Here is a 12,661-nt window from a genome sequence, read left to right on the forward strand (position 1 = left end):
CTGCCGAGCCTCCAGTTTCTCCAGTAGGGGGCGCCAGCTTTCGGGACTTTGCGGCCGTGCCCCCAGCTGCTTCTCATAAGACAATAAATGCCAAGACACCCCTCAAAAGGGGCATGTTGGCAGAGCAGACGGGGGTTGCTTGTGGTATCGTAGAGTTGAGCGAACAGGGGAGCGATTAATGTGGACTGGTGAAGTTGTGATCCTTGTCTTATTTGTACCTTTTAAACTTTGAATGTGTGACCTAAACCTAGAATCGCCTTGTTTTAATCGTAGATATATGGTCAGTGTCTTAAGCAGTGTTGTACCTGTTGTTAGCTATACTTATCTTTGCTTGCCGTGTAACCTCACTACCGTTTGCAGTGCGTGTGCCTGTGTTGTGTGCGTGTGTTAACCTAGTGTCGTGTTAACACGTAAAACGGGTGTTTTGCAGTGCTTATTTCACCGTGGTGTATGTGAACTGGCTTACGGAGCATATGCTGTATTGGGACACTAGACCTACGATCTGCTGCTGTTTTTTAGCTGTACGTAATAAATTCATGGTACTTAATATTGTGAAGTCTACCGGTTGTCACTGAAGTCCCATTCCAGATCCCTAGAGCATAAGAAGCGAACCATTACACACATTCATTTTTAACTAATTTATTGTTTTCATAGTATTCTACCGATGAGACTCGACTGCCAAGGACCGTTGGTAAACCCTTGTCCCCCTGCAGCGCAACGCCTGACCGCCTGAGCTCTTCCAATAAACCTGCCTCTCTTGAGGCCTTTGTGTTCAGCCACAGTGTTGCGTCCCTCATTTCCCACCGCAAGTACATATTCAGACACAATCTCCCAAAGGTCACACATTCATACCAAGTATAGAGGATTGCTAGCTAGTATTGATAAACCGACTGTCAAATTATATTTACCGTTTGTCAACCATACGTAATGTTTTTGCTTTTCAATCTTGCTAGCATAATGTTAGCTTTCTGGCTCATAGCTGAGCCAAAAGGTTACATTAGCAGAGCGGACTAGAAAAATGTACGCTGGCTTTATGGCTTGTGAAAAGCTTTAGATGTCTATTGCACAACACATGAAAATACAAATGAATGTTAGTACTTTTTTCTTTCTTTGTCAAGTGATCATGGTATAAGAGGGATACTGCCCTTCAAGGTGTCGATTATCAGGAAATACTGAACTCCAGGAGGCAACCATTCTGGCCTCCCCGTTGTCCTTTCCTGATAATGAACACCTTGTTGGGCATAATCCCTTACTTATATTTGTGGGATACTTTGCATCTGAAGTCTCAGGAACATCTGGCAAACAAGGAGAAATAGTCAGTTTATCAAAAAGAGTTGGAAAAAGACAAACCATCATGTAAAGAAAATGTTGTTGGATTAAATCCTGCAAACTCAGACCACTTCGTGGAGTAAGTACAGACAGGCGATTCTAGGTTTTAAAATTGGGTGTGCAAAAGGTAGTGAATACATTTTTTTGCTTACAAAAACATGCTCAAAATTAATACTAGATCTTAAAAATTTAAATAATCATTAGAGTACAACAAACCATGATAGAACATACAACTCTGACATGACTTTAAAATGTTCTAAAAACACGTTTTTTAACATTAATTTGAAAAAGTAATTTTTTTCATCCCAACAGTAGAGGATGCAAATTCATCCCCTGGCCTGCACCCGTGGTAAAATCGCCTATGAGTACAGGTACTATGACATTGATATTAATGACAAATATAAAGTAAGGCTATGAATTTGGGAATGTTCATGTTTCAGACTTGCAGGGTTACATTAAAATGCAATGACAAATGACACAATTCTCTTTTCCATCCATCATATCTTCCTCTGTCACGTGTTTTCAACATAATTAAGGGAACAGACCTCCATGATGTAAGCACATTTCAACTCGAGCAAGGCTGTGTAATAAATCATGATAGAATAACATTCAACGTTGTTGTCTTAAAACCTCTTCGTTTTCTTATAAGAATATTTATAATCTTATAAGTGCTGACTTTACTTTATGCGGTAAGCAGTGCTTAACTGTGTTTAGCGTCCTGTTTTTTTATGTGAGGCAAAGCACAATTGAACGTCAAAATTATGGATTTCATACAACAGTCAACCCCAACATCAATGCTACAACTTTGCAATGTTTGTTCTATGACATACTTCCGAGTGTTGAATCCAGTTTCTTCATATTTACCTAACCTTATATTTTGATGCCATTAACAAATCTGTCTTTACCTTTTCAAACATGATGGAAGTATTTTGTTACGAATTTTAGTCAGTGTAATACCATACATGACAGGGTTTACTATTGGAGGAACTATAATCATTTCTGTAGACAAGAAATTCTGAAGACTTTGTGGTAAATCTGAGGAGCCATATCGCATAAACATGACATCAAATAGAGCAGCAATGACGACATTGAATAATGCCATTAAATGTGGAATACAAGTTCTTATGAACTTTCCTCTGTTCTCCAAGGACACCAAACATGATCTGATCAACTGTACATAAGTGCAAACAATGAAAATACCAAGAAAAATATAGAATAATATGGTCACATATGCAACTACGTTGGTTGGTATGGCTGAAGTCATCCAACTGGTCGGAGCACAGGACAGCTTAACAACCAACCAAGTAGCACAATACAGTTTCTGTATGTGTGAGCCACACAACCTCAATCTGAAAGAAGATATTAAACCAGCAGATATAAGACCTAAAGGAGCAAGCCAAGAGAAGGAGACTAACTGAGCGACCCTCTGCCTGGTCATAACAGAGTGATACTCCAGTGGTCTACAGATCGCTACATACCTGTCATATGCCATCACTGATAACAGACAAATGTCAATGCACAGAGAAGAGTATATTACAAAAATTTGAATTATGCATCCTGTATAAGAGATGACCTGGTGATGAGACAATAGATCCAAAAGAAATTTGGGGTAAAATCCTGCAGTTCCAAAAAGTCCATTTACACACAAACTACACAGGAAAATATACATTGGCTCATGGAGGTTTCTATCCATGGTAATAATAACAATGACAACAACATTTACCATAATAATAACACAGTAAAACAGTAAAGTGAGACAGAAGAACGTTAGTTTGTAATCCAATATCTCACTGAACCCAGATAGAGTAAACTCTATTACAGATGTCACATTTTCCATTACAAGGGAGCACCAAACTGAATGTTTTTAGTTTTTACTAAAAGTAAAATAAAATATACCTTGGCATCTCTGTCACTGTTACAAACCTTGATAGTCTTATTTACACTAAATAATATGACTAAATAAGATATCCCAAGCTAAATTAAACTGAACAGTTTTCTAGAAATACACTATAGTGTCCATACAGTATAGTGCATATTAAGTCTGCTGTGTAGTTTCATCAAATGTTCTCCCCCTTGTGAAGGCCAGTGTCTCTTTCTCATCGTATAAACATATGAGCGGGTTGTTCTGGGATTGAAGGTGTCCAATCAGTGATTTCCATTTAGATTATTAAGTTCAATGAGCTGTTTAGCATGACATAGCCTGAATAAGATGTGTTTGTACTCTGCTGTCCCTGTTGGATGGAGTTAATGCAGACGCGTTGCTAGACAGAAAGCTCTACGGGGGAACAGGCCCCTACTCATTATACTTACAGTTCAGGGACATATGTTTTATATCAGCTTTGGTAGGGACATCAAAAAGATTTTTTTTTTAATGTAACATAATACATTGGATGCTCATGTTAATACTCATGTCATTTTTATGTTTGAGTCAAAATAAGATGATTATTACTATTAATAATCATTAATAGTAATAACTATTAATGGCTATTAATAATATAATCACTATTGTTTAGAAACCTTCTTAGGTTTTCTTAGCCTACCTCGATTCTGACTTGCGTGCCGACACCTGGACTTTTGTGTGCGCGCTGCAGTGGCTATTATGGCAAGCACAGAAGAGCGCACGGAAATGGAATTTTGCGTGTGTTGTTTTGGGTTAATCTGCACCATTAAAAAGGGTCTAGCGACACACCTGAGCTAATGTAACTTTGAGTTCGGTCAGTCAAATTAGAAAGTTTACTCCCTGCCACAGAAGCACAAGGTGGATGGATCTAGAACACTCAAGTCAACCGTTTTTTATGGCAGGCATGGTTCAACAATAACATCTCAACTACAATAATGCGTCATAAGTCATAATTAAACTACAACATAAAAGTATGTTGGGTGCACACTGTGCAATTTGTAACAGTCCTTTGCAACTGTTGCTTGTCAGACTGTAGGAACATGATCCCGGCTGTAAGCCATGTCACACTGTAGGATCTCAGTTGTCAGACTGTACGACAGTCAAGACCATAAACGTATAACTTGACCAAGCCAATGAGCTCTTGGTGGCCCCATTTATTTCTATGGAAAGTGCTCAGTGGCGCAGTGAGACAAAGTTGTCCGATCATGCGCAGAACAGTGGCTCGCCATGCTCCGAGCATTGAGGCTCGTGCACGCTTGCAAGTAGTGATGGGCATTCCGGCTCTTTTTCATGAGCCGGCTCGTATGGCTCAGCTCACTAAAAAGAGCCGGCTCTTTTGGCTCCCGAACGGCTCTTTAAAAAATACATGTTTTAACTATGAATTTGACTATGATAGGTGTGAAAACAATTTGAATTAAATTATTAAATGAAATCATACTCGACCGTAAACACATATCTTTAAAAATGCATTGATTTGTCATGGCTCTCCTCCGAGTTTTGACTACTCTCTGACTGTGTGTGAGTTGGCTCGGCCCTCCCTCATGCAGGATTGACAGGAACAGAATGTGAGGATGATCGTGTGCGCCTTTAAGCCTACAAGTATTTTTTTGTTGTTCTTCGAATTAGTCAATTATTTTAAATACAATTAAAATTCATTATTTCATAATCATTTAGTTTTTATAGGCTGTATTAATCTATTAAAAATAGAGTCGGCTCTTCAGATATGCGAGCCAGCTCCCGACGTTCACCTTCAAGAGCCGGCTCTTAGAGCCGGATCGTTCGCGAACGACCCATCACTACTTGCAACCAGCTATACACGTCATACTTTGCCACAACCAGTTGTGAGCTAAGGCATTGCAGTGGAATCAGAAAACTGGCAGAATGGCAGAACTGGCAAGTCCGATCAAGAAGCAGATACATGATGTGAACTTTATGACAAGCAATACTAGCAGTATGCCTACTGTAAAGTATTCCTTTGACTTGTTTTTATTTTATTTATATAGGCCTATTGTAGATGGCACTCACAACATATGTTGTTCTTTTTGCTTCCTGTTTTTAGTATGACTACCTAGTATTGTGTCAGATTAAATAAACTGTAAACTTTAATACTTGGCTCTGTCCTGGTGCATCCTCGCCAGAGCAAGTTAAGTTAAATATATACCGTATTTCTTCGATTAAACGCCGCAGCATTTATTAAATAAGGTTAATTTTTGGTGCAGCGTTTATTCGAGGGCGGCGTTTAATTAGTAAGAGAGATTTCGTGAATTGTAGCTGCAGTGCAGCCATAGACAACTTCGTTGCTGGCATTGTGACAAATGAATCATGCAGCTAAAAACGCAGGTTTCATTTACTACCGCTGACCTTGTCTATTCTTTGTTTGTCTGTGAGTGCGGCAACTCCCTTTCTCATTGGCTATCAATTAGGTGTGCGTTGGTAGTACAACTGTCTCTAATACAAGTGTTCTAGCTACATCAGGGGTTCTCAAACTTTTCTGATCCAGACCGGCCCGCCAGAACCGGCCCCCGTATACGCCACCACAGCTAACCTACTAATGCATGCACATTCTGAGTTTGATGTGATGCTAGTTCGGGAGTTCAATAGTTAATGCGAGCGCGCAAATGTTTTGGCCTTTATTTGAGCGCAAAATATTTTTGGAGCTTTGTGTAAAAAAACATAGCTGTTTTTCAGTTGGTAAAACCTTGTCCAGTGAAGGTGATGTATTTTTGTCAGCCCCACCCTTACGTTTCTTAGCCTGGTTTTCCATCGTTATTTTTCTCCCGGTGCTCCCGATGGCCAGTCCGCTACTGCGGGTCTGTGCCGCGCAGGGCCGGATTAACAATTTTCTGTGCCCTGGGCAACAAGGCTCAAGGCCCCCCCCCCCCCCCCCCCCCCATTTTACAAGCCGTTTTTCAATTGGTAAAATCTTGTCTAGAGAAGGTGATGTCTTTTTGTCTCTTAATTTTTCAGCCCCACGTAGCTACCTTGCGTTTCTTAGCCTGGTTTAGCCAAGGAGCTCTCCACCTTTATCACTCATTTAAAAACTATTCGATAAATCGAATATAAAAGCATCATAGAATGTAAAGTAACAGCTAGCTGGCGTCAGTTACTTGTAAAATGCATAGATAATGTTTAACAGTAACATCTCAATTTAGCTTGCACCTAAGTTAAAACATATTTGAGTGTGCTAACATTAGCAATAACGTCAGCTAGTTTGAGGTGTATGCATGGGCGGCGCTAGGGAGGGGCTAGCAGGTGCTTCAGCACCCCAAGAAAGACAAAAGCACCCCGATAGCACCCCCTAAAATATTGCTCATTTAGTAATAGTATTCAGACCAGGAGTGGCCATCGGGAAAATCGGGAGAATTCCCGGTCTGCCCGCTCTGCCGCTCATAAATTGTGCCAGCAGATCGCCTGCTTTGTCTTTGTTTTTTCACACACCGAATAAAACTATTTGTGTTAAGTTTGTTACTGTGTGACTGATAAGTAAGCTAATAGGCTACACTAGGTTTTAATCTAAATAAACGCATGATCAGACCGTGCATTAAAAAGTGCCGTTTTCAGTTGTCGCGCATGCTCTCTTTCTCAAACACAGGTGCGTGTACCAAGACCCTAAACCTTCATTTATTGTTGTGGAGGGAGTTTGCAAGATTAAGATGATGTCAAAATAATAAAATGGATGGGAAAAAGATGCCAGGAGGAACTGAAAAAGACAGGTAAAAAAAGAAAGATCTGTCACTTCAGAAATCTAGGTTCCTGCAAGTGTGGGAAAAATATGTTTTCTCAAAAGCCCCAAATCTTTCAGGTAAAAATTTGGGTTGTAATTTCGAGAAAATATAACAAAGAGTCCAACTTAATGTTTATATTACATAAAGCTCAAAAACCTATTTTGCACTGAAATTAATGCAAAATATCTTTTGCGTGCTCGCATTAATGTGAAGTTCCGATTTCAGCTCACATCAAAACCTTGACTAGGTCCTAAATTTGGGTTATGCCCCGAATGTTAAACGTATGCCTCGGCCCCTGGTGGGGATGGGCTGGTTTTGGCCATTACACTCGCGGGCTGAAAATGGGTCCCACTCTGGCCCTGATAGTATTTATATAATATATAATATATATATAATTGCGCAGCTCCCCCTGTCAATGATCTAGCACCCCCTCAGCACCTGCATGAAAAATTATCTGGCGCCGCCACTGTCTGCGGGCACGCATCAGTTTGTGTTTTCGGTTAAACTGCCCCAGTAGGGGGTCTAGCGAAGCACCTGAGCTAATGTAACCTTGAGTTTGGTCAGTTTACTGGCATGGTTCAACAATAACATCTCAACTAATAGTGCATAGTCATGAATCATAATTAGTGTACGACATTAACATAATATGTTGGGTGCACATTGTGCAATTTTTTATAATCCTTTGCAACTGTTGTTTGTCAGACTGTACGAACATGATCCCCATTGTAGGCCATGTCACACTGTAGGATATCAGTTGTCAGACTGTACGACTATATTATATATCTGTCAAGACCAGACATATAACTTGACCAAGCCAATGAGCTCTTTAAAGATGGTGACCCCATTCAAAAAAAAAATTTCATTAAGTGTGGAACTCCCTAACTAGCATCACATCAAACACATAATGTGCATGCATTAGCAGGGCAGCTGTGGTGGTGTATACAGGGGCCGGTTCTGGTGGGCCGGTCTGGATCAAAGTCCAGGGCCTTTTTTTTCTCCCAGTCTGTCCCTGGATGGAATTCACAACATAAATTGTTATTTTTGCTTCCTGTTTTTAGTATGACTGCCTAGTAGGCCTATCGTGTCAAATTAAATAAACTGTAAAGTTTAATACCTGGCTCTGTTGTTGCTCTAGCTCGCCAAAGCAAGCTAAGTTAAATATATATATATATGTTTCTATTATGATGATGATGAGTGTTGCTATATTATTACTAGCTTACTGTTATCGCTAATACCATCATTGTGGTGTTAACTGACATAACGTTGCATAGCCATAACAATATTGTGGGTTATTGTGGGAGCCGGGTACCTAATTGGAAATTCACCAACATGTACCGGGGCCTTTGCCTCTAGCCGAGGAGCGAGGGGTGGGGGCTTGGTCAAGACCAAGGGGCAAGGGATATAGATCTCAGACAATAGTTTAGCTGCGCGCTGCTCTGTGTACTTCCACAGGAATTACAAAGACGAAAGTTTGTAAGTTTTTCAAGGAAATTGAAAATGGACTACGGTCGTAAATGCAGGGCTGTACAGGGAATGCTGACACTTTTCATAGTCATAGACAATCAGACGAAAGAGACACATTTATCTGTCTAGCTCCATAGACTCCCATTCATTTTTCACCTGCCTGCAATCACCCACAGTGGAACTCTGGTGGAACTGCAACCAAATTCGGTACAATGGGGCTTAATAGGGAGTGGACAGGCTCTCCGTAGAAGGGCTCTGGTATGATTTTGTCGCAAACAGTTATTAGCAATGCTAAAGTCCCCGATATCTAGCATAGGTAGAATGTGTGATGATTTAGTTTATTGGCAATGGGGCTAACGTTATTTCATTTTCCTGACTGTGTTTCATTCAAATAAATAACCGGTGTTATTGTAAATGTAAATCATGTAAATCAGCTCATCTATATATTCATGAGTATACCATAAAAGGGAGAAAACCTCTCGCTTTATTCCAGGATTATTTCACAGGGTGCATAAGGGCGCATAGAACAACACCCGGGTCATTTTCAGCCCAACCAAACCTAAGGCACAAATGAAGGAACAAAAAGTTACGCGAAAATGCTCTAAGAAAATAACTAAATGAAAAAACTAAACAAAAGTTTCTCAATAAAGCACTTTTATACTGCCACACAAATACAGAAGGCAAAATATATATTAAAAAAAATGTTTAATGTAAAAAATCTTGTGTGGAAGACTTTTGCACAGTACTGTACGTTCTATAAGAGCTTAGAAGGTGATGGTTGTGTATCCTAAGACGGTATTATAGCAAGTAAATTGGGCATAAGAAAGTTCTTTATTTAACAACATATTCATCTGTACCTTATGGATGGAGAGGATGTAATACAGTTGGATTGGCCAACGCATAAATTGTAATATGGACACAAATTTAGAGATACTTTATTTTAGCTTTCCCTTATTTACAAGGGAAAATATACATAAACGTTTTATACCAAATGTGACAACATAGTGATATGATATGGAAATGCAATAAGTAATACAACCTTATGAAACAAATATTGTTTTGTCTCATACAATATTGTTTGTACAAGACGGCGGAAAGTCTACTTCTCAGATTTCAAGTAATGTCCTTGCATAAACAACAAAAGGAGAACAGGGAGATTTGTGTGATGCTTTGCATCTGAAGTCCCAGGACTGTCTGGTAAACAAGTAGAATAACAAAAAAACGTTTTAAAAAACATGATGTTACAACGCCAAACATTTACACAAACAGTTCTGCAACATGTTATGCTGTATGTTAGTTTCCTCCAGGAACACATTCACAATGACTCTTATTGAGAGACTTGTTGCTCTTGTTGTTGAAACTGTCTTAAAATTATTGTACTCGCTGTGAAATATATTATTGTTGCTTGCTTTTTCTTTTTTTTCACAGGTACACTCTTGCACTTTTTGAGGTTCTTGCTGTTTAATTGTAACTTGTCTAACTACATGCTCTTATTGTTCTTCCCTTTGGGACTTATTTGGTTTCACAATGTATGCTTCATGTTTGGCTACCTGCAATGTTTGGGGCTATCTCGTTGTTATGATCAGTGACCTATGCACTTTTGTAAAACTCTTTCTTGGAAGTCGCTTTGGATAAAAGCGTCTGATAAATGCATAAATGTAAATGTACTACAGCATTACAATACTGAGTTAGCATGTTATGCTGTAGGACAATATCACTATGCCGAGTTAGCATGTTATGCCGTAGGTAGTGTACCTGTTTTGTGGGGCTGGGCTGAGACATAACTCAGTGCCTGAGTTATGTCCTCTACATCCTCTGCCCACTCAAAACACAGACTGGAATGTATTGTGTCAACAGCGATCCGGCTCACAGGCCTAGAACATGAGCCTATGGTGTTCTGCATGATGCTAGAACCAGGAAGTGGGCTAGTAGGATAGTGGCAAACCCTTGACACGCGACTCACTTCTGAATTATTTTTCCCCTTAAGACCATGACAATATTACCCCTTACTTTGGACCTGTCGTCATGCCAGGACTGTGCAATGTCAAGCAGTGAATCATGATTTGTTAACTTATCATATGCGTTCCTATTTTATTGTTGTTACTTAATTGTTATTTATTCCACATTGTCTTTACTTTGACTTTACTCTGCTATTTTTTGCTGTATAACCTAGGCCAATTTTTGTGCAGATTGTACATTTCGCTAATAATAAATATATTCTGATATATAACATTAAAAATAGTAATCCAGGAAAAACAGACCTACTGTGCCATCCACTGTTTAGTCATAACAGAGTGATTTACGAGTGGTTTACATATTGCCACATGCCTGTCATATGCCGTCACTGATAACAAATAATTGTCAGTGCACACAGAAGAGTTTATTACGACAGGCTGACACAGAAAGTGCAGAAGAGATAGCAGGCGAATGTGACAGTAGAACTAACAGTCCCAAAGTCCAGTAATACACAATTTACAAAGAAAGATGCACATGGTCATGGAGTATTTTTGTTGAAGATGGTCATGACGACGGTAACAGTAACCAGCACACAATCCATACTGTGTAAACCTGTTACTATTAAGATACTTAAGACCACGCTATCTGCAATGTACTGGAAAACAGCCCCTTTTATTCGCTATACAAATGTTAGGTTTGGTCTTAATACTAGAATAATACCCAAGATTAAACCTAATCTTACGTAATAGCAAAGATAATTTATCACGTTAAACCTGTGCTGTAAAATTACATCTCTTGTTCCTTTCACCATCTTACTTAATGTATCCTTAATGAATCCTTTCCTGAGTTATATAATCAGATCTGGAAATGAAAGCCATCCAAACAAGAAGGAGACAGGAATCTAATTTAGGTTCTGCTTTGCTTTGTCTGTGTCTTAACAGACAGTTAAGATATGCAACAAACATCTTTCATTTAAAGGAACATATTTTGAAAAGATAATTGAACTTCATGTAACTAAATAATTGAAAGTAATGGAAATGCAGTTATAAAGTATAACATATTATATTATATATATATATATTAATATATATTATTATATATTATATTTAAGAGACCATTTTCTGAAATGACAACAATTGAAAAATTTGTTTTCTAATTTCTGGCAACTTCAAACCATAAATAAGAGGATTCAAAATGGGAGGAATAACTACAAACTCCAATGACAAAATTACAATTATGAAAGGATTCAGTTCATTAGGTTCATAACGACTCAGAGTAATTTCACAGAATGTGGTGATTGAATAGTTAACAAATGTAACAATGTGAGGTAAACAGGTTTGTAATGCTTTTCCTCTATACTCTGTGGAACTTTTCCGACAAACTAATAGAATTCTTAAGTAAGTATACAAAACAAAGACCAATGGTAGAAATATTGAAATAATAGTCACTAACATTCCTATAGCATTGTTCAGTCTTGTGTCCACACATGACAATCGAACCACAGCCCAATTAGAGCAAAACACTCTTGCTATTCTGTTGTCACACAATGGTAGCTTGACAGAAAGGTACACAATTAATCCTAGAGTGAACAAAGGATAGATCCAGGCAAAGGCTATTAACTGACGGATCTTTAAAGTGACATTGTTATGGTAATGTAACGGTTGACATATTGCAACATATCTGTCATAAGCCATGATCCCCAGAATGCTAAATTCATATGATGCATACGTGTAAATGACAAATATTTGCGTGAAACAAGCAGGACGGGAAATTAGATGAATGTCAGAAAGAAGATCCATCATGAATCTTGGGAAGAAAGCAACAGAACCATAAAGAGAATTGATTGAGAGACATGAAATTAAAAAATACATGGGTTTATGCAATGTTTCCTCAAGAGAAACTACAATTATTATAATAATATTTGATGTGATTATAGCAATGTACAAAGGCAAGCACATACAAAAGTAAAGATATCTGTAGAGTCCTTGGTCCTCAAACATGATGAAGTTGAAATAAAATGGAGAAGTTCCATTCTCCATGTCATTGATGTTTAGTAGAGGAAAACCTTGGTGAGAAAAACTGGTGATGATGCTGTAAAAAAAAAAAGTGAGGACCACAAAATATTGTGTTTGGAAAATGAACAATGAATGAATGAGCTTACCACTTTAGATGATTCACGTTCAGATGACTACTACTAGTGTTAGTGCTAGTGTACTCACGCTTGGCACGTCTTTTTATGTAGTTCATCTAGTGGGCGAGGTGGAATATATCCCAGATGGAATATAGT

General features: G+C 38.6%; 2 protein-coding genes across 2 annotated transcripts; both read right to left on the reverse strand.

The window, feature by feature from the left end:
* Nucleotides 1–2,230: 2,230 nt before the first annotated feature.
* On the reverse strand, nt 2,231–3,166 carry LOC134016918 (olfactory receptor 10J5-like). The gene has a single exon (XM_062456162.1). The coding sequence runs from the start codon at nt 3,164–3,166 to the stop codon at nt 2,231–2,233; it is 936 nt and encodes a 311-aa protein (XP_062312146.1).
* Nucleotides 3,167–11,480: 8,314 nt separating this feature from the next.
* On the reverse strand, nt 11,481–12,413 carry LOC134017015 (olfactory receptor 10J4-like). The gene has a single exon (XM_062456261.1). It carries the CDS (start codon nt 12,411–12,413, stop codon nt 11,481–11,483), a length of 933 nt encoding a protein of 310 aa, XP_062312245.1.
* Between the last annotated feature and the right edge of the window lie 248 nt (nt 12,414–12,661).

The sequence above is a fragment of the Osmerus eperlanus genome, chromosome 3 (genome assembly GCF_963692335.1).
Source record: "Osmerus eperlanus chromosome 3, fOsmEpe2.1, whole genome shotgun sequence".
In the NCBI taxonomy this organism is placed as follows: Eukaryota; Metazoa; Chordata; class Actinopteri; order Osmeriformes; family Osmeridae; genus Osmerus; species Osmerus eperlanus.